The 20,881-nt window shown below is 42.6% G+C and overlaps 2 protein-coding genes across 3 annotated transcripts; both read right to left on the bottom strand.

Annotated features, from left to right (window-relative positions):
- Window positions 1-5,355: 5,355 nt before the first annotated feature.
- On the bottom strand, window positions 5,356-9,796 carry LOC136944711 (uncharacterized). The gene is made up of 10 exons (XM_067238582.1): window positions 9,301-9,796; window positions 8,675-9,046; window positions 8,202-8,564; window positions 8,002-8,019; window positions 7,325-7,388; window positions 7,167-7,210; window positions 6,876-7,026; window positions 6,452-6,565; window positions 6,299-6,366; window positions 5,356-5,813 (listed from the first exon to the last, which is right to left on the bottom strand). The coding sequence occupies exons 1-10, from the start codon at window positions 9,697-9,699 to the stop codon at window positions 5,790-5,792; spliced, it is 1,617 nt and encodes a 538-aa protein (XP_067094683.1). The 5' UTR covers window positions 9,700-9,796; the 3' UTR covers window positions 5,356-5,789.
- A 673-nt stretch (window positions 9,797-10,469) lies between these two features.
- Window positions 10,470-16,695, bottom strand: sri (sorcin). 2 transcript variants are annotated; one of them, XM_067237666.1, is made up of 8 exons: window positions 16,538-16,695; window positions 15,272-15,367; window positions 15,023-15,092; window positions 14,746-14,789; window positions 14,100-14,247; window positions 13,824-13,937; window positions 11,418-11,476; window positions 10,470-11,265 (listed from the first exon to the last, which is right to left on the bottom strand). In XM_067237666.1, the coding sequence occupies exons 1-8, from the start codon at window positions 16,583-16,585 to the stop codon at window positions 11,239-11,241; spliced, it is 606 nt and encodes a 201-aa protein (XP_067093767.1). In that variant the 5' UTR covers window positions 16,586-16,695; the 3' UTR covers window positions 10,470-11,238. The 2 variants fall into 2 exon arrangements, with proteins under 2 accessions (XP_067093767.1, XP_067093766.1); XM_067237665.1 differs by having other exon boundaries at window positions 15,272-15,364; window positions 16,538-16,684.
- Between the last annotated feature and the right edge of the window lie 4,186 nt (window positions 16,696-20,881).

Here is a 20,881-nt window from a genome sequence, read left to right as displayed (position 1 = left end):
TTGTGTGTGTGTGGGTTGGAGGAGTTTTGCTGTGATTGGGGACAGGTGACACTGTCTGCTCACTGTTAAACACCCAGTTACACATACATAGATGAAACATTGAACACACCACCATTGGGCACTCATTGGGAACTTTAGGCATCTTCAAATTCACACAGTGCCCTTGAGCATAATGTACAAGTGAGCAAATGTTGATTCAAACAGAGAGACTTGTGCCTCTCTTTTTGTCTCTCTCTCTCTAACCTCCATCTCCCCTATTCACCTCACCTCTCAACTTCCTATGACCATATCCAATTTCTGGGTTCAGAGGTCATCCATTATGACCCCCCCAAAACCATCCCCAATCACCCCCACATTTAAGGGGTCGTACCCCACGTAAGGTGTGTTGGGTGGGGAAACTTGCAGATAACAGCGACCATCAGTCTTCAGTCCCTGACCCATCACCCTCAGGGGAGGTAAGGTCCCTTCAATACCCCTCCATTGACCACCCCCCCCCCACACACACACACACACACACACATACACACACACTCACCCGCAGTGTGACCCTCCGAGTTGGTATTAAGCAGCGGAATTGGGAAGAGGGGGAGGGATGAGTGATGCAAATGGCTCAAAGTTGCTATGAGTTGCTATGTCGTCCTTTTGAAGGAATCTGAATGTTAACCAGACTGTCCTGTGATGTTCCACCGTGGAGCTCTGAGTGGTGCGGTGGAGCGCTGCCGGTCACACCGGCAGAGGCTGCATTCCACTTCCCAAGAAACGCATCCACTTGCATAATAACGGAGATGTCGCCATTTCAAGGAAATAAGAACAGAACACGTATTCCAATGGCGCACGCACACCAGACACTAATACACGGTCTGATTGTCTGAAGTATGTTGGGAAACGTTGGACGTTTCCCAACAATCCTGCCCTTCCTTTCTACTCCTCCTCCTATTCTTTCCTGTCTTTCGTAATGACTCATGTATGTCTTGTTTCTGTCTCTGGGAGACAGTTTGATGAGGTCAATTTATCACTGCTCTCTCTCTCTCTCTGCTCCCTCTTCCCAGACGCTCTGTCTGTTGTTATACGGGGAAGACATGCTGGAGCTGGACTGGGACACACGCACACACACAATCTAACATACAGTCTATGGCTGTCTCGCTGTCCTATCTTTTCCTATCTCTCTCTCTCTCTCTCTGACATGTACACAAACAAAATTACATATAGTATCTCTGGTACTATATACAAGGCTCACATGTAAAATGTACTCAATGGGACTTTTACTACGAAATACCAACCAATGTGGGGACAGTATTGAACTATCTTACGCTATAGAGTGAGTGTGAGTGTTCTGTATGTTGCTGGCTGTGTATTGCCATTAAAGGTTCTAACGAGGAGTGATTGATGCTCAAACTAATATAATTGCCGACCAGAGACATGATAGGTGGACACCAAGCTGCAGAGTGACAGTCCTGGGAAGGTGATTGGAGCAAATGGAGCATGACGGCAGAGTAAACCCAGAGCCAAGAGAGGTGATTGGTGGAGGAATGGTATTGTCGTTGTTTGGAATCTTCTGATGAATGGATGAGTTGACAGAGAGGTGTGATGACGGATCCCTGACGGGGGACAGGGAGGGGAGGGAAGAGAGGGGACAGGGAGGGGAGGTGGGAGGGAAGAGAGGGGACAGGGAGGGGAGGAGGGAGGGAGGGAGAGAGAGAGAGAGAGAGAGAGAGAGAGAGAGAGAGAGAGAGAGAGAGAGAGAGAGAGAGAGAGAGAGGGAGGGAGGGCACAGGGAGGGGAGGAGAGGAGGGAGGGAAGAGAGGGGACAGGAAGGGTTTGGGAGGGAGGAAAGGGTAGGAAGGGGGGAGGAAAAGGAGGGGAGGAAGAGGAGAGTGGGGAGAGGGAGGACAGGGGGAGGGTCAGAGGGGGGAGAAGGAGGACAAGGGTTGAGGGGGGGGCAATAGGAGGCTTCAGGAGGTCAGAGGGGGGAGACCAAAATCTCAGTGATGACAGAGAGAGGGGCGAGGGGCGGGGGACGGGGGGAGGGGCAGCGGAGACCATATTGAAAGAGAAAGAGATTGAACGACGGATTGCAGCCGCGGGAAGGGTGTGGGGGAAGGGGGGTCATGATTGAGCAATGGAGGAAGATGAAGAGACAAACGGAGCATGCCCGGTGATCTCTGACCTGTCAGGAGATCAGAGAAGGGTCGCGCCAATAATGAGACAGAGGAAAAACGTCAAGGAGGATGAAGACGTGTGTGTGTGTTAGTGTCTTCTCACCAAGTCAGAAAAACAAACTTGTTGGAAAAAGTTTGGGATTCAATTGTTTCTGTCCAACACACCTTGAAGGACACGGGCACACACATGCACACTCCCACAAACGCACACAGCACCACCTTAATAAAAGCATTTACACTTACATGTATGTATTTAGCAGACGCTTTTATCCAAAGCGACTTCCAAGAGAGAGTTTTACACGAGCGCATAGGTCACTGATCATAACAACGAGATAGCCCCAAACATTGCGGGTAGCCAAACATGAAGCATACATTGTGAAAACCAAATAAGTCCCAAATGGAAGAACACAGCAGAGTTCATTTGAAAACAAATGTAATGTACAAGTACGAGTAGCCGTCAGCATACATGTGAAGCTTTTACAGACACGTTCAACCGCCTGTTTATTAGACATTTAACTGTGGGTCGGTAAAGCGCCTTTCTCGTTAACTGGAAAAGAGAATGAGAGGAAAAAAAGGGAGAGCGAAGGGTCCAGTGTTGACGACAAAAACTCTGCGTCTGATAAGGTGAGAAGTAAATATTCACCTGGCGCCTATCTGTGCTTGGCGGTGTCCATCTTTCACTGGGAAAACTAGACAAACAGACCCTGTCTCTAATCACGTCTTACAGATCCTCTGAGAGAGAGAGGGAAGGAGGGAGTCATTAAAACAAGAAGGTTTACTTCAAATAAAGAAAGGCACAGTAATCCAAGATGACCTGGCTTGTTAATGGGTAACTGTTTACACACACTCACACACGTACAAATACACACAGTGACACGCACGCACACACACACATCCAAACAAACACACTTGCACAGTTTTATGCAGTTGTCTGGGAGACCAGGGACTACGACAAAACTCAAGAGCAGAGTGTAATTCTCCTAATTAAATCTATTAAACAACTCTCAGCTTGTTAAACCTTATCAGAAAGATTATCTACCTAGCAACTGCGGCCTAGCCAATTCAATGACCCCTGAACTATCACAAGAACAAATCTACATTCTATCTAAATCCTGCAATAGATTCGATTTCTCTTCATATAATGCACATTTCTTATTACAGATCCAACAATGGTTGTTTCATTTTGCAGTGAATTGTGGGTACTGGCCTACCGATGACCTGTTGACCTCACCTAGAGGGTCAGAGTGTTTCACGCCAGTGGCGATCAGGACAGACTCTGACCCCCTCGTGCCTTATTGACACCCCATTAGAGTGAAGCAAGTCTCACACAAGCAAAAACAAACAACCGTTATGGTTCTGCCAGTGGGCGACAAACCGCAACGACACACCCGCCTAGTTTAGTCTTCCACTGACAAAACACAAAAGCAATAATAACACATTACACACCCTGTTCAATACCTGGATAACATTTAACAATCAATGAATAGACTTTAAAGAGCATTTCATGATCAGCAAGAATTGTTCCATGCACACACTAATGCACAACAGAGGTGGTTAATATGTAGCGGGGTGCGCAGACATTTACGATGGTTCTGTTTGGTGAGACTGACGAGTCAGGGTCAACTTCAGATACGGCTCCACAAATACCACTTTATTACACTGACGTCTGAAACATGGGCCAAACCGTACACCAGTGAACACACGACAAACACATGAACAATGTTAAAAACAAAGCCACAGGAAATTGAATCCTGTTTAATCTGGTCTGATGTTGTGTGGATCTTTAAGTGTCTGCTGACTAAGTTGATCATACATGAATGTAGGTACACAGTATTCAAGACAGGCTTGTGACCAACTGTGAATTTGGCCAACTGAAATTACCTTTTCAAATTCAAATTGAAATTCCTTAAATTTACAACATACAACCAGGAGCAGATTATTCTTTTTTATCACATGATGTTTGATGTATGACAGAATATCTGCAAATATTTACAACAGTCTTTCCTATATAGGTTTACCATGTACTGAACATTAGTACTAAAACACAAAACCACACTGTTGTTTTCTAGTTCTAGACCATTGGGGGGGGGGGGGGGGGGGGGGGCATGCTAGGGCCAGTTATACTGTTGGGGGGCTAGTTACATTAGACATTACCATTCTCCTATATATATATTTCAGTGCATTGCAGGAATTAATAGGCAAAATACCTTGTTGAACATAATTCTACAATTTATTCTTTAAATTCAGTTTAAACATTTGCATTACATTTTCATTGGCAGTTAGATTAATTGTATTCTTTAATTTAGGTGTGGTTTGTAGTGGCATTTGGGGGGGCAAGCTTGATATCACAGGGACATTGCCCCCCCCCCCCTTCCCCCCCCCCCCCCCCCCCCCACTAGTCCTTGGGACGATGTCTCCTCAACTTAGATCTCTGACTCCCTCTTCTGGTTAATTCCAACATTACACCGAGTTTACTGCATATATTGATGTCATAAAAAAATGACAAAAATAAATTGTGATTGAAAACCAAGAGAAATTTGAGTTCACACAATGTATAGCTACAGGGATAGCATTGAGTCTCTGTTGTTCTGAATTGTTCAAGATGTAGATACAGTATATGAGAAAAGCACTTTTAGATACTTTAGAAAATAATACTAAAAGGAATAGGATGTAAAGAATTATCACAAAGGTAAATACAAAACAATGTGCATTGTTTCAAACCATGGTAGTTGTATATGCATTAATATAAGGGTCTTAAGGGGTTCTGTGAACTGGGTTTGCAGTGCAGTTTCATAGTTCCCGGAGTTCTGTTTTTGTCAATTGTGGTGTTTATGTGCGGGTACTCAGGCTGTCCCCTACCTGTGTGATTAACCGCCACGGCCCTGATCAACATCACCTGTTGCCAATCAAGCCCCTGTGTATATACCCCTTGTGTTTCTGTCTCTTGTTGTTAGTTCGTCTTTGTACTTTGGAGTCAATCGTCCCAGCCTCATCTTTTGTATCTTTTTGTGAACCACAGTAAGAGTTGTGCTTTTGAGTCCACCACCCATCACCAATACATACATGTATCGCCTAGCCTAGGAAATGCTGTACACACATGCTGTACACTAGCAGGACAAAAGGCTAACTTGTAATTCAAAGAAATGTAAAGTGTATTCCATGTCGATACTAATATACTTCCACAAGACAATTATTTGACGAACAAGTACAAACATATTCTTTATTGGAAGGAGTTAGTTTTGATATAAGGAGTTAGTTTTGATATGTTATGTGTAGGTTTGAGAACATGATATCACAGTTAATATAGAATAGTAATGTTTTCATTGTTGTTAGAGAGCTTTAAACACTCCACCCAGTACACAGGAGGATATATTAATCTTGCTCCATGAAAAGGTTTTGTGTTTCTCATCTAAAATGATCAATCAGCATTTTCGGCAGTAGCCTATAACTTCAACATAATTGGTTTGATGTTAAGGATTGTGAATCTTTTCACTCACAATTGTCTCAGTTTGACAATCATCCTTTAACAAGAGCTCCTAAGAGGTAACACCCAGCACATTTCATAAGTGTAATTTTCATTGCAGTCCAAACTTGAAATGTTTGAGGACAAAGCTTGCATCCCAGACTGGTTCACACAAAAGTTACCTGAATGAACTGGAACAAGTAAATAGAGATGGAAAAGTTGCATTGTCAACATTATCTTTTATCATAAAAAGGGCAACAATTAGAACTCATTTAGAACTACATTTACATTTAGTCATTTAGCAGACGCTCTTATCCAGAGCGACTTACAGTAAGTACAGGGACATTCCCCCGAGGCAAGTAGGGTGAAGTGCCTTGCCCAAGGACACAACGTCAGTTGGCATGACCGGGAATCGAACTGGCAACCTTCGGATTACTAGCCCGATTCCCTCACCGCTCAGCCACCTGACTCCCTAGAACTAATATTCTCCAAACTTTTAATGGAATTCAAAATAGATTGCATGGATGTTTCACAAGCCTCTTGATATGTGTTTTGTCATTAAGACCATTAAATAAAATGTCCTTTTTTGTTCATTAAAAAAATTGATATTAATGTTTATAATTATGTGTAATTATAAAATGTTAAGTAATTTTTTTTTGCTAACTTGTCAACTCACCCGATTGAAGTGGAAGCTCGCAACCTCACACTCACATGGCAGACTGAGAAGATTGGATTTGAAGCCATCTAGAAGATAAACAGTCCAAAATGATGAGACATAACAATGATCGACATTAATGTGTCGGCGTTCGGTCATGACGGTCGGAATTACCTTTTAAAATCTTGAGTTTGGTCAGAATGGCCATAAAGTCGTCATATCTAATCCCGTCACCTGTAGTGTATCTGTCCCACATCGCTTTGAAGGTTTCATCATCCAGGATTAAGTCTAAAAATACAGAATATTACATAGAATTTTTGTTTCATGCGTTAAACAAATCTGCATTATGGTTTTTACAACCATTATATAAATAATGAGAAGTAATATCCTTATTTATTTTATTTTTTGCCCTAATATAACATTGAGACACAGAAGAGTAGCCTACTATGGCAATACATAGTATGGGTATTTCAAATTGAAAACATAATAACAAGAAGTATTTCAGTTCTTTAGCAATGAATTGTGCTATTTTGATAAAAATGATCATGAAGTGCTTGCTTGCCCTTAAAACATGACAACGGGTGGAACAACATCTTACCACGGACAGTAAGGGCATTTTTCATTTGCAGTTTTGTGACAAAACCAAGATTCTTCAACTCATAAGAGTCTATGAATTCCGTCTTCATAGTTGACACATAATGTTCCAGCTCAGAAAACTCTGCTACATCCAGTTTACCCGATTTATCTTTCTACAAAAAACTGGTTAAGAATTCAAAACTGAGGAACAAGTAAAAACATAAGTATTATTTGTTTCATATACATATTCTATATGTCAATAGTCCAAAATGTGCTAGGATGTACACAATAATTTTTAAGCTGTAAAGGATACATCCATAAAAGCCAAAAATGTACGGGCAGTCTGAAGACTTATTTCTGGAGGAAGAAGGATCGACCGTTATTTGGAGGTCATACACCACATCAACCACAGTCTGCATGTTTGTACTTGTATGAAGAAACAAAAATGTGTATGTGCAAAACTTTTCCAACCTTGATCCCTGATGTAATAGCCAAGCTTATTCAGCTTGGCAAGAACTTCTTCGGCTGTGAGTTCCTGTTAAACCACACAATACTTACACTTTTTTTATTTATTTATTTTTACTTCCAACATGTCTAGGCAGGGCCGGCCCAAGCCTTTATGGGGCCTTAAGCAGAATTGATTTGGGAGCCCCTCCGAATTTGTATAATTACCAATAACATAATATATCTATATTTTTAATTAACCCTTGTGTTATCTTCGGGTCATTCTGACCCATCAGTCATTGTGACCCACCGTCGTATTGCGACACATTTACCTCATACAAAAACAAAGTGAAGCATTTTCTTTTAACTGTCGGGTTGTCTCAGACCCCCCACATTGGAATGGTTAAAAGAAAATTATTTTTATTTGTTTTTGTATTGGGTAAAATTGGGTAAACACAATGATGGTTCGTTATGAACCTTTGGGTCATGTGACCCGAAGGCAACACGAGGGTTAAGCTGTAATTTTATGTGCTCTTGGAGGCCCTCTGGTGGCCATGGGGGCCCTAAGCACCCGCTTAGTTCTCTTATGCCTTGGGTCGGCTCTGTGTCTAGGTATGTGTAGTAGTGACCCATGTAAAGTATATGTAAAGAGGCATCTGTGTACATGTTGTGAATGCATATGAATAACAATGAAGGAAACACACCTCAGTTTTGCTATCTTCCTGTGGACAAAATTAAGGAAATAATTCAAAATTCAAGGGATAACATGGAATGGTTGAAGGAATTTGGTTTATGATTATTTGTTGGTCAACGTCAGTGTCTAAATATAAAGTGATATCAGGCCTAATCCTTCATAAAACAGTAGAAGTTACATTTTGATAATACATGTTGATTTGATACTTACACTTATACATGACTCCTCAGGAAAGGAGTCACAAGCCAGTTGATGCGGCCATGACAAGCCAAGTTTTTCCAACAGACTCTGACATTGCCGTTTGACACGCTCACAGAGAGATCTGCAAGGATGCTGTACTACACCTCCCCCACACCGAGGGGTATGGACAGAGCATAGGAAGAAGCGTATATCGGCTGAACAGACACTCTTCACTAAAGGCTCTAAAGCGGCAATCTGAACAGTCACTTCGCTTTGACTTTTGTGTCCAAGAGTGTTTGGCATGGTTGTCTGGTTGTAGAACAGGTTTTGGCACATTGGAACTGTGATTAGCTCGCACGGCTCCTGTTGTGCAGGAATGCTGACCACACCAAGCTATACAAAAAACACACAAAAACACAATAATTAATATTGATGTCCGTGTCTATCATAACGTAACTGTGCATGGTTAATTCTGGGTAGGCATTTAGCACAGGGACACATACATGTTCACAGGATTCGTTTGTAAATGAATCACACTCCAGTTCACGAGGCCAGTTCATGCCAAATTTGTTCATAAGACTTTCACAGCCCGCTTTGGCTTCCTCACAGAGAGCCTTACATGGCGGCAGCGATTTTCCCGACACACAGACAGGGGTATAGACAGAGCAAAGGAATAGCTGGAGTGTTGGAGAACACTTGATTTTCATAAGGGGCTGATGTTGGTCCAACTCCAAAGCAGCCATTTCCTGCCATTTCCGGCTGGTCTGTGGAAGTATGTTTGGCCTCTTAGTCTGTGAGTATTGCAGGTTTTTGCAAAGAGGAATGGTGATGGGCTCACAGGTTTCTGAAGGAGCTGTGGGGACAGACCCTCGACTCTGAAATTGAGGACAAGGAGGTCAGTGTTTTCTGAATCTACTGAATAAAATATTAATATTTGAATATAGAACAACAACTTTGTAATTAAGTCACAGCCAACAAATCATGAATCACCCTAATGTAAGGTGAGGGGTGTATCTCGAAGCAGGACTACTGAGTTAGTTATCCTGGATTTTATTTAATACACAAATCCAAATTCTAAATGAAAAAGCCTATTCTGATTGATAATGATGATTATTCTTATTTTACTTACATTGGCACATGATCGTTCTGGGTATTGCTCACAATTAAGATCTTCTGGCCAGGTTAGACCTTTACCTTCCAGGACAGGCTGGCAGTCACGCCTCACTCTCTTACACAGCGTTTGACACGGGTGTAGAGTTGATTGCTTGTCAGGGACACACTCAGGAGAAACAACATGGCATAGGAATGTTGTGACCTCCGCGGAGCAGCCCATGTCCACAATCTGGCGAAGCTGATCAAGGTTGTACCGTCTCTTTCCAGTTGGATGACGGGTCATGTAGCTCACGTCTTGACAAAAATCCACCGCCACGGGCTTGCAAGAATCCGCGCTTCCACTTCGGTCGCTTTTTGACACTTGGACCAGGAGTAGGCCTACCGTCCCCAAAACGAAAATGGCCCAGATGCCCATGACTCTGAGTCTGTGCAGTGATGCTGTATCAATAATTTCAGAGCTTCAGGTTTAAACGTAATCCCTTTGCAATGCAATTCATATGCTGTGCTGCTAAAAGGACGAAACTGCGTGCCTATTGTTTTTACAGACTGTGCCTTTCTACAACTGCGTTTGACGTTAAAATCGGCGAAGGGCGAGGTTTAAACATTGAAAGCAAAAAATAGAAACACTGTTATTATATAATGTTTACGGAATTTAAATGTGGGGTCCGAATGGATGCGTATGACCTATCAGAACACAGATGTTTCACAACTCTTGTACAGTAGCCTATCAGAATGTAGTAGGCAACACAAATTTGGACCATGCGCATCCGGTAAATGGTACTGATACGGTGATGTGTAATATGACACTTTTTGTCATATTAGCTGAAATAAAATAAAAAAATAAAGGCAGGATGGGTTGCAGTAACTTTTGCAAAATAGCAATTTTTGCTCAAGTTTGAAAGGATTCAAACCAAAACATCCCACTCCCTTAAAAGCCACTCCTCCAAAAAACACGACTGGCACTCGGTAGATAGACGAGTAGCCCGTACAATCATTCCATTCAGTCTGAATGCCATCCTATAATTTGTGCAGGTCCTACCTTAATGATTGGTCATGTTTATTACAGTCCTGCAACACCCACAGATATCGGATTTATTTAATTTGACTGATTTTAGATTGTATTGGTTGCTATCAGGATGTGAAATTTATTTCAGCATATATGACAAAAAGTGCTTCTCAACAACATTACCTTCCCTGCCTTTAATATGATGGAAACAGATAACATGAGAGGACTTACTATATATGACACAAAAGTTATACCTGTTTATTCAGTACATAGGCACAGAAGTGGTCAACATTTAGTTATGTGCATCATTCCTATATCTTCATTGGTTATAATGGGAGTTCTAAAATAACTTCCAATATCTTAATGTTAAAGAGTAACAAAATACCCAGGTTAAGCCTTAGCCCATCCCATCATATTTTCAGAAAATACAGAAATAATTTACTGTCTTCCTTAATGAAATGCTAAAATGGATACAGATACTAAACATGGCCAATTGTGTACACTACAGTATAGATAGGTCTGGGGGGGTAGGGTACTTCTTACACAATCCTTCCCTTTGATGACAAAATGGTACCCTGAAAAAGCAACTCCACATAAAAAAAATCATATATTTTTTTTGAGAGAGCTAGCATTTACCAACTTGAAAGCTTTTGTAAAAATAATTGCAATTGAGACAGCTTTTAGTCGTGTGTGAGTATTAGGATAGCTTTCACTCAGAGATTTTAGTTACTTTTTAACATGGCGTGTGACACAGTAACAAAACAAAAACTATTTTCTATTAACAGGGATAGTGGATTAATGAGGATTAATTCATGTTAATATAAAAACAATCATTTATGAAAAGAGGTATGTGAGTATAAAATACATACATTGGGGAAACATGAACTCATGCAGATTTATTAGCATTATAGACAGACCATCTAAATTGCATTCTTCCGTGTTTCTTCTTTAACAGCTCATAGTGCACTGGATGAACTGATGAGAGAGGGAAAGAGGAAGACTGTGAAAACACAAAGGGTCTTTCTCTAAACGTTTAACATGATTTAATACATTGACTCAGATCAAAGATTGCCATTATTTTTGTTTTGTTTTTGACCAGCTTATGAATAGTAATATGCAAGACTTACGTCATCATATTGAAATGCGGCAGAACCTTGTCCAGTTGTGTCCCTTTTTCTGAATACATCTAAAAAATAAATTAATAAAAACATGAAGCACTGAAACACTAGTATTTCTTGCAGACTTCTTTACAGGTTTGATCTAATTTACAGAAGAAAAAAAGCTATGACCAGGTTACATTCATGTTCAACAATTTGTCAGCTGCAAATATGGATTGACGCACCCAAAAACCTCAGGTGGTTTCTCAGTGGTTTACAGTAGTATCAGATGTACTTAAAAACATCCTAAAAGTTTACCAAAATTTGACTCCAAGAAAGGCCCCATTTTCAATGGCGGCCATCAGGTCCTTAAAATGACCATTACTCCTTTGTATTCTTCCTAGACCAGGAATACTGGTGCCTGATACATGTTTTGGCCATGTAATATTCTAATGAGCATATTTACATGATAGATAAGTGATTACAAGTACAATTATATATTAAAGCCATTGGTTACAAGCATATTTATGCGAAAGTAAGTACAATTTCCCTTTAGTAATTGCATATTTCTCCTTTCTCATATTGTTTTGCCTAGAGTTGGTGGTTTCTGTGGTTCATAACCATTGTTTTGATTCCAATAAAGAATACATTCATTAGAACTGTCTGGTACTGTAAAATTAGTCAAAACAGGGCTGCCACCTTTCCAATCCACACCATGATCTGGGAGTGAAGTCTTTGGCAGTGGTATTTGGTTGAGGACTCAGTTGGAGGCAGACGTTCTGGGGTAACAAATGATTTGGCGGTAACGATTTTCTTTAAAAAAAAGGTTGTAGCGCAAAGAGGCAAGTGAATCGGTACTCTTTCCGCCAAACAACACTGCCATTGCGTTGGTCCCATTGTCCTCTATGACATTCCTTGCTTGATGAGCAGAAACACATTTGCACGCACAGGACTGGATGGTTGATTCGCCATTCACAAGTTTCTGGAATGCTGTCTGTTTGCCAACTCAAAAAATGTGTGAAGTTGTATCAGGCGTGAATAAACAGCAACTGGGAACACAAGTCACTACCCAGGATTTGTTTCATCTCACTGATGTTGTACACTTTAGTAGCTTTGTAGAGATATTAGGGGGCACCCCGCCCCACCAAGGGCACCCCCCGCCCCCCCCCCTGGAATGTCAAGTTAATGAAAAAAAACTATATATATAGCGCCCGATCACAAAATAAGTCATTTCTGGTTACCTTTCCTATAAAACAGGTCTATAGCTTGCTATTTTATTAAACAAACTAAAATGGCCTTATGTTATTTATCTTATTTACACGACAGCATGTCCCCCCCCCCCCCCCCCCCCTCGAAGCTGTAAACCTAGGTGAAACACTGGAGATTGTGGGCTGATGTTCTGAGGCGTTGACTGCAGCTTTGACAATGTCCACGTCAGCATCGCCTGATGCATTGATAACAGTGCAGCCCTTCTTCTCCAGCTCCTCGGTCATAAGATTGATAAGTCCTTGTTTGTTGCAAGATCTGGAAAGGAAATCCTTCTTTCTTACCAAAAACTCAGTCTCTTCATTGAAGTTAACGATGGGGTGAGTGTTTTCACCACGTCTCTGATGCGTATTGTCTTTGATGAAAGGACCTTCGCTATAACTTCAAAAACAACTGTTGCTTTACCATAATAGCGTATGGTAAAGTCTGCATTTGACCGTAACTGTCACCCTTTTTCCATGCCAAGCGGTGAACCAGGGAGCCACCGTCAAGGACATAATGCTCAGTTGGTGGGATGGAATCCAGGACAGTTTCGTTAGATTTCTTGCATGAGAACTCAGTGACTGCCTGCGTTAGTTGGGGCTTGTTGGCTTTACGGAAGATTTCCTTTCCTTCGAACAGGGCTTCAGGAAATGAGCTCATTACATTTTCCAGTTTTCGACATGATCAGGAACCGTTGGAACAGCAAAGCAGGATCAATGTTGCAAGACTGCAGGAAAATAACTGTTCCCAGGGAGGAGGGGTGGGGGGGGGGTGTTTTAAGTAGTCAAGGATTTTGGATATTTTAAGGGTTTCCAGCCCATCTTGGACGCCATCTTGAAAATTACACCTTTCTAGTGGTCAAACTTTTAGTATGTTATTAAGGACACCTAATACTACCAAAAAAACAGCTGAGAAACCTTTTGTTAGAATTTTTTTGGGGTTAGGTGTTTGGTTTTTCATATATGCAGCCGCCTAAATAGGCAAACAGTTCAAACAATGAGCCTACTTTTATCTTATGCATTCATCACATATTTCAACAACTTCCCTTCATACCTGTATAACTACAGTACTGGTACCTAATACTCCTTGTATTGTTTAAGTGAGCATTTTATGGCCAGGTTTAGGGTTTTGACTGTGTGTACAATACAACCATGAGCAGTGATAACAGAAACACAAAAGTCTACTCACCAGTCAGCGTCCTGAGTTTCACACAACAAGCCACATAGTCGTCAAACGTTATCTTCCCTTGAGTACTGTAACGTTTGATGACACAGTTCATGGCTTGTGGGCTCAAACTGTAGCCTGCGATCAAACAAGGAAAAGCCACAGCTCATCACCATTTCTCTCTCATTCCACCAGGCATCCCCTCAGTCGGGGCCTTCTGCTGTCCTATTGTTTCTCACTGTATTGTGTTAGCAGTTAGCTACACCAATAAAATCACGCCTCCTTGTGTGATGTTCATACCCATCGTGGAGACGGCCTGATGCATCTCCTGAGGGTCCACAGTCCCACTTCGATCACGGTCGATGGACATGAAGTGCTGCTTCCAACCGTTGAGCACAGCCCACAACTCCTTGAACTCGTTGAAACCCATGGTGCAGGACATGTCTCTCTACAGGAAGTACTTTGGTTGAGGAAAAAACCGTAACAGCTGTTATTTTGTACATTATTTCTCCAAGTCATTTGTTGACACTGTGTACGTTTCTGACATTAATTCTAGCAGCCTAATGTGGCAAAACATAGTGGTCTGACAAACACATGGTAGACATCTGGCATTGTTCATAGCCTGAGGTGACATTGTTCATCGCTTGGTTTCATACTATTTTCAGCTGTGACCAGTAGCTCCACAGCTCATCAGTCAGCTTTTAGGTCTCCAAACGTGTGGATGCATGCGCGTGTGTGGTTGCAGCTACTGTGAATTCCCTCTTGTTTAAAAAGCCTTACCAACAGAATAAACATACACTGGCTGCAAACCAATGACAAACGGTAATATGCGGACAACAGACAATATTTGTAAAATATTTGAGAAATATTTTGCTAGCAGGTTCCGCTTAATTGGCTGCATCAATTATTTAAGACATTTTTTGATAGGCTGGTTTGCCAAGGATACATCCAACATGTTGATCATCAGACGGCAAGTCTCCAGGTTAAAAGCTGTCAAAATAAGACAATTTATAACCTATACAGTAGCCCATATTTTGAAGTCCTGGACCTAAACAGAATTTAACAACAACAAAAATATGTATTTCTGGATGAGGGTGGAAAAATGTGACCACATTCAGTAATGAAGAACTCATCTCTTACAAAGTATCTGTCAAGACATGATCCCCAGATCAATATTCAACTTATTAACATCACACATTGATCCCCGTGAGTGTATTTCTTACGTCTGTAACCTCCAGAGAAGCCAGCCTGTGTGAGGCAGGCCTGAAGCTCCTCTGCTGATATGTGTCCATCCTACCATTGCCAGCAGACAAAGATAAATCAGTCATTTATCAAACATGCAAAGTGATCTACAACACAATATTATTCATAAGAGAATGTCTGTGTGTTGTCTTAAAATAAATGGTGGCAGTCTGTAGAATATGCCAATGAATTGATGTTGATTCACTATGTTACATAAGGTTGTGTATTACGTTTCCAGCAACTCCAGTAAAGTATCCAAAGAGGGGGTCCTGTTGCTGGCCAGGAAATCCTCCATAACCTGGAGCTCCTGGGGCACCTCCATACTGCTGTAGAACAGGAGCAGAGATAAGACTGGGGCTAGGGATACAGCAGTTTTCACCATTATGTTGTTATATATTTTTTCGCTAAACGTGTGATGGCACATAGTGCACCCAAAACTGTCTACTGTACGGCACAGCACTATCCTTTACTGAGCCTGTCCTGTTTCACAAATGTTGTACTGTCTTGCGTTGTTTGTACACTGCTTGCACACGTGCACTTTATGTAGTTCTGTGTAGTCTTGTTCTGTGCAGTCTTGTGTAGCTCTGTGTTGTTCTATGTAGCACCATGGTCCTAGGGAACATTGTTTCATTGACTGTGTAGCCTACTGTATTAGCTGTATATTATGGTGCAAATGACAATAGCCAGGCTATAGAAAGGATAGTCATCGGAAAAAGAGTGCGTAGATGACAGCATTGCAACACAGCCCAAAGTTCATAATTTGAATCATTTACCATATCCATGTCTTTTATGGAGACTTGTTACCATGAGTGTAGTTAATCAGTTTGAAGTCCACTTTTTCAGTTATTTCCTGTCTAACTCTGCAGCGTTGTTACGTACAGAGTAGTAGGATGTGTAGAAGGAGTATAATTATTTTGCATTTGTTTCTGATACAATTATGGGTGGTAGTAGAAAGGTTTACGACTTTGCCATCTACAGTGTAGGGCCTACATTTGTAGATTAAAAAGATTCTGTCACTATCGTGGGAGGGTACTGACCACGCCTCCTCTTATTTAGTAACGTTAAATCCGGAAAATACCAGGGCACATTCTTGCGAAAGACGCTGCCTCACAGGAAATACACCAAACGTAGGCTATTCTATTGTAGATGCCTCATCTTGGACATGCATCAATTTACGCCATAGGCCTACTATGTGGATAGAATAACTTCCGTATGCTTTGTCGTAACACATTCGAGTCGTCCCACGACCCCCATACTAGTAATAGAGATAAGTAATTAAAGCAAATGGATCGCTGCTTGTGGGCATGACAACTTTTCAAAACAAGTGTCGCGTTTTTATGCGTAGCTTTACCTATTCAATTGTATGGTTTGAAACGGTTTTAGTCAACCTTGTCTCTAACAAGTCAATTTCCGGACACCGACATCACCTAACCCATTGATCTTATCCCTTTTTATGCGCAATTACATCTGATAAACTGTTTGCATCAATAACTTACCCCTCCTGGATAGCCACCGGGTGGAGCACCATATCCTGGATAAGCCATTTTTAAGAACAAAAAGGAATTGAACGTTGTAATCTTAAATCCTGTCGCGGTTGATGAAGTCAAGTAGCTAGCTCTGCTTGCTGACCTGCCTTTTTTTTGTCGAGAGGGTGTGTCAGCTTTCACCAGGATGAATGTGGGAGGAGTCTGTTGTTTAAAATATAAGTTATTTGTAGCTCAAAGGTTGAATGTATCATTTTATAAATCTGCATGTTCATTATTGTTATAGAGCCATATACCAGAGCCATGTAAAGAGATGGCATCTGGGTAATACACACAGTGAGATTATTTGATCACGTGACAGCTACTGTACCAATGGCACACAGTTGAGAAAATAGGACAACTGTCATGAACATTTATTCTGACTGAATCAAAGAAGTCAAACTACAGACGTGGAAATGAATTCACAAATAAAACTTTGCATAAACTTGATTACATGTCATTTTAAGCGTAGGTGCTCAACACCATTTAAAGGATCCCCAATCATTTCTGTCATTATTAGGTGTGCCACGGATAGGGTGACCCAAAGCATGACCCTGAAAAGGAGGACACTTGGGTCCAAAAAGGAGGACAATCCCAAAAAGTTGTTGACCAAAAAGTTGTTCATTATGTTGCATAAGGTTGTGTATTACGTTTCCAGCAACTCCAGTAAAGTATCCAAAGAGGGGGTCCTGTTGCTGGCCAGGAAATCCTCCATAACCTGGAGCTCCTGGGGTACCTCCATACTGCTGTAGAACAGGGACAGAGATAAGGGCCTCCCATTCATTTGAAAATGAATGGGAGGCTAAATGTAAGTCTACCGCCCCCCCTGAAAAAAAAACTGAACAATATCAGTAAACATAGCTCTGACCACGCCTCTCCTGCAACTCACGGACCACAGTTCTCCATTTGTCCCTGTGTTTGTAGGGCAACTTTTGAATAATGTTTAGGATGTGACCGGTGTACCGGTAGTCTGTGTTGTGTTAGAATTCTTGTGTGTATATGACTGGACGCCAGGTAGTGATGGACGGTGGATTATTTTTACTTTGCATAGGGGAGTCAGGTGGCTGAGCGGTTAAAGAATCAGGCTGGTAATCAGAAGGTTGCTGGTTCGATCCCCGGCTCTGCCAATGACGTTGTGTCCTTGGGCAAGGCACTTCACCCTACTTGCCTCGGGAGAATGTCCCTGTACTTACTGTAAGTCGCTCTGGATAAGAGCGTCTGCTAAATGACTAAATGTAAATGTAAATGCATACAGGCACCTTCCCATGCCTTTCCCATGCAGGCACATGCCAAAAGGGAAGAGGAGGAGCCAAAGCAGGAAATAAAATGACTGGTACATTGCGACAGAATATTAAAGGGAAAGACACACATATACACATCAGGCATACTTGAACATTGTGTAATTCTATCAAACAGTACTTATTTACATATGTTCCACATATTGCCAGGCAAGTTCAACTCATTCATTATTCAACCTCTTCCATGCCATTGCAACCTCCTCTCAAAAACACTGCAGAGGGAATATGCTGACAGCTTCTGACAAGGTTCCTAGGCTACCCCCTTGTGTATTGTTAGAGAAAATATAAGTAGTCGCTCGGGTTGTCAGTCTTCTCTTCAATGCTGTGCTCAAAAGCCATTATGAATGTGTGATATTGCAGGGTCATTGTCGAATACCTGAATGTCTCTCCTAGGCAAAAATAAAAGAGACTGTTAAACTCACAAGGCTCTCTCATTTTGTTTTTCCAAGACTGAAATAACATGACTCTGACTCTCACTACTGCTTGGCTCCATTGTTGCAGGGTAATTACTTTAGTGTTGAAACCGGGTGTGCTTGACTGGTTTGTGCCATTGGCGATTTTAGACCCTTTTTAGGAGTGCTCAAGCACCCCTAAATTTAATCTCAGCACCCCTAAAAAAAATAATAATAAAAAAATAACATTATTATAGTTTATTATAATTTGATGCTGATAGTTCATGAAGAAAGGGACATTCTTTGCTTCCTAACTTTACAACTGGCTCTGGAACCAATCGTCACTCCTAATGCCTTAACCTCACAGCCAATTAGAGGCAGAGTGGGGAGAGGTTTACAGACCCATCTTACATCATCTAGTAGAAACAATTTTACCTAAACAAGTTACAATTGAACAATATGAAACTCCCCACAAGAATGCAAGAGTGTACCTGTAGAAAAAAAAACAATCAACAGTAAAATATTTCACGGCGAGTACAAGAATTTGAAACCGTTCCAACTAACCAACAAGAGCAACAAGTCTCTCAATACCAGTCATTGTGATCCTGGAGGGAACATCAGGTCCAGCCAAGCATTCCTAAGTGCCGTTGTACTCCCGGAACAAGTGCGTCTTGAGCCTTTTCTTGTAGGTGGGGAGACAGTCGGTGTCCCTGATGGAGGTGGGGAGTTGATTCCACCATTGGGGGGCCAGACAGGAGAAGAGCTTGTGTTGGAACCGGGCGCTCTTCAGAAGAAGAAGACCGTAGGTGGCGGGGGGGGGGGGGGGGGGGGGGGGGGGGCCTTAAGGCTGGAGGGGGGGGGGGGGGGGGGGTGTAAGGCGGGAGGAGAGACTTGATGTAGTCGGGTGCAGTCCCGTTTACCGCTCGGAAGGTCAGTACCAGAGTCTTGAATCTGATACGGGCCGTGATGGGAAGCCAGTGGAGGGAGATGAGGAGCGGGGTAACATGGGAGCGTCTGGGTAGATTGAAGACCAGACGGGCCACCGCGTTCTGAATCCTCTGGAGAGGGCGGGTTGAGCATGCTGGGAGACCGGCGAGCAGCGAGTTGCAGTAGTCCAACTTTGAGAGGACAAGTGCTTGGACTAGCAGCTGGGTGGAATGCTCAGATAGGTATCTCCTGATCTTCCGGATGTTGTAGAGGGTGAATCTACACGACCGGGAGACCGCAGCAATGTGGGCTGTGAGGGAGAGCTCGTCATCCATGGTCACCCTGAGGTTCCTGGCAGAGGATGAAGGGGTCACCGTCACCGATCCCAGGGTGATTGAGAGATCGTGGGAGATGGAGGGTTTGGCCGGGATGATGAGAAGTTCTGTTTTGGCGAGGTTCAGCTGGAGGTGGTGCTCGGTCATCCAGGCGGAGATGTCTGTGAGGCAGGCCTCGATCCTAGCTGAGATCCCCGGATCAGTCGGGGGGAACGACAGGTACAGCTGCGTGTCGTCAGCATAGCAGTGGTAGGAAAAGCCATGGGAGGTGATGATTTGTCCAAGCGAGGTGGTGTAGAGGGAGAAGAGGAGGGGTCCAAGGACGGATCCCTGTGGACACCAGTGGAGAGCTGGCGGGGGCCTGACACTTTGCTTCCCCAGGAGACCTGGTAGGATCTTCCCGACAGGTAGGATGAGATCCACTGAAGTGCAGTGCCAGTGATGCCCATCTCAGAAAGTCTGGCCAGCAGGATTTGATGGTTAACCGTATCAAACGCTGCAGAAAGGTCCAGCAGAATGATGACGGATGACCTCAAAGCCACTCTGGCAGACTGGAGGGCAGTGGTGACTGACAGGAGGGCAGTTTCTGTGGAGTGGCCAGTCTTGAAGCCCGATTGGTTGGGGTCAAGCAGGTTGTTCTGAGAGAGGAAGTTTGACAGTTGGTTAGATACAGCGCGTTCAATTGTTTTAGAAAAGAAGGGTAGTAGTGATACCGGTCTGTAGTTCTGGAGGACAGCTGGGTTAATGGAGGGTTTTTTGAGTAGAGGGCTAACTCTGGCCTGTTTGAAGGCAGAGGGGAAAGTGCCGGAAGTAAGAGAAGAGTTAAGGACATGGAGAAGAAAAGTTATGATGGAGGGAGAGATGGTTTGAAAGAGAGGGGAGGGGACTGGATCAAGGGGACAGGAGGTGGGGCGATGAGAGAGAATGAGGTCAGAGATCTCTGCCTTGGACAGGGGAGAGAACGCCGTTAGACATTTAGTTGGGTCAGTCATAGAGGGTGAGTGGGTAGGAAAGGTGGGTTTAGGGAACCCAAGGAAGGTTCCAGTTCGTTCATGCCTTGCTTAAATATGCTGATTGTCCGGTCTTTGCATTGCATGTTTGAAGAGCATGGCGTCAAAAACTGTTGCAAACAAAGCATGAAACTTTCCACAAGCTTTAGACTGACTAGCTGACATTCAAAGGTGACAGACATCCGCCTCCACATGCTCCATGCTGCAAGTAATAAACTTCCTTGACTTCATCGACGCTGTGCACTACTTGATAAAGACATTTACCTAACAGAGACTTTTAAGCATGTATGAGCAGGCCTATTATTGACAGGGAAAACCAAAGCTTTCAATTATCAAACATCATTTCTCCGTGTGC

Source organism: Osmerus mordax, chromosome 6 (genome assembly GCF_038355195.1).
Source record: "Osmerus mordax isolate fOsmMor3 chromosome 6, fOsmMor3.pri, whole genome shotgun sequence".
Taxonomy (NCBI): Eukaryota; Metazoa; Chordata; class Actinopteri; order Osmeriformes; family Osmeridae; genus Osmerus; species Osmerus mordax.
Note: the sequence above shows the minus strand (reverse complement) of the source record. Positions and strands in the feature narration are given on the sequence as shown.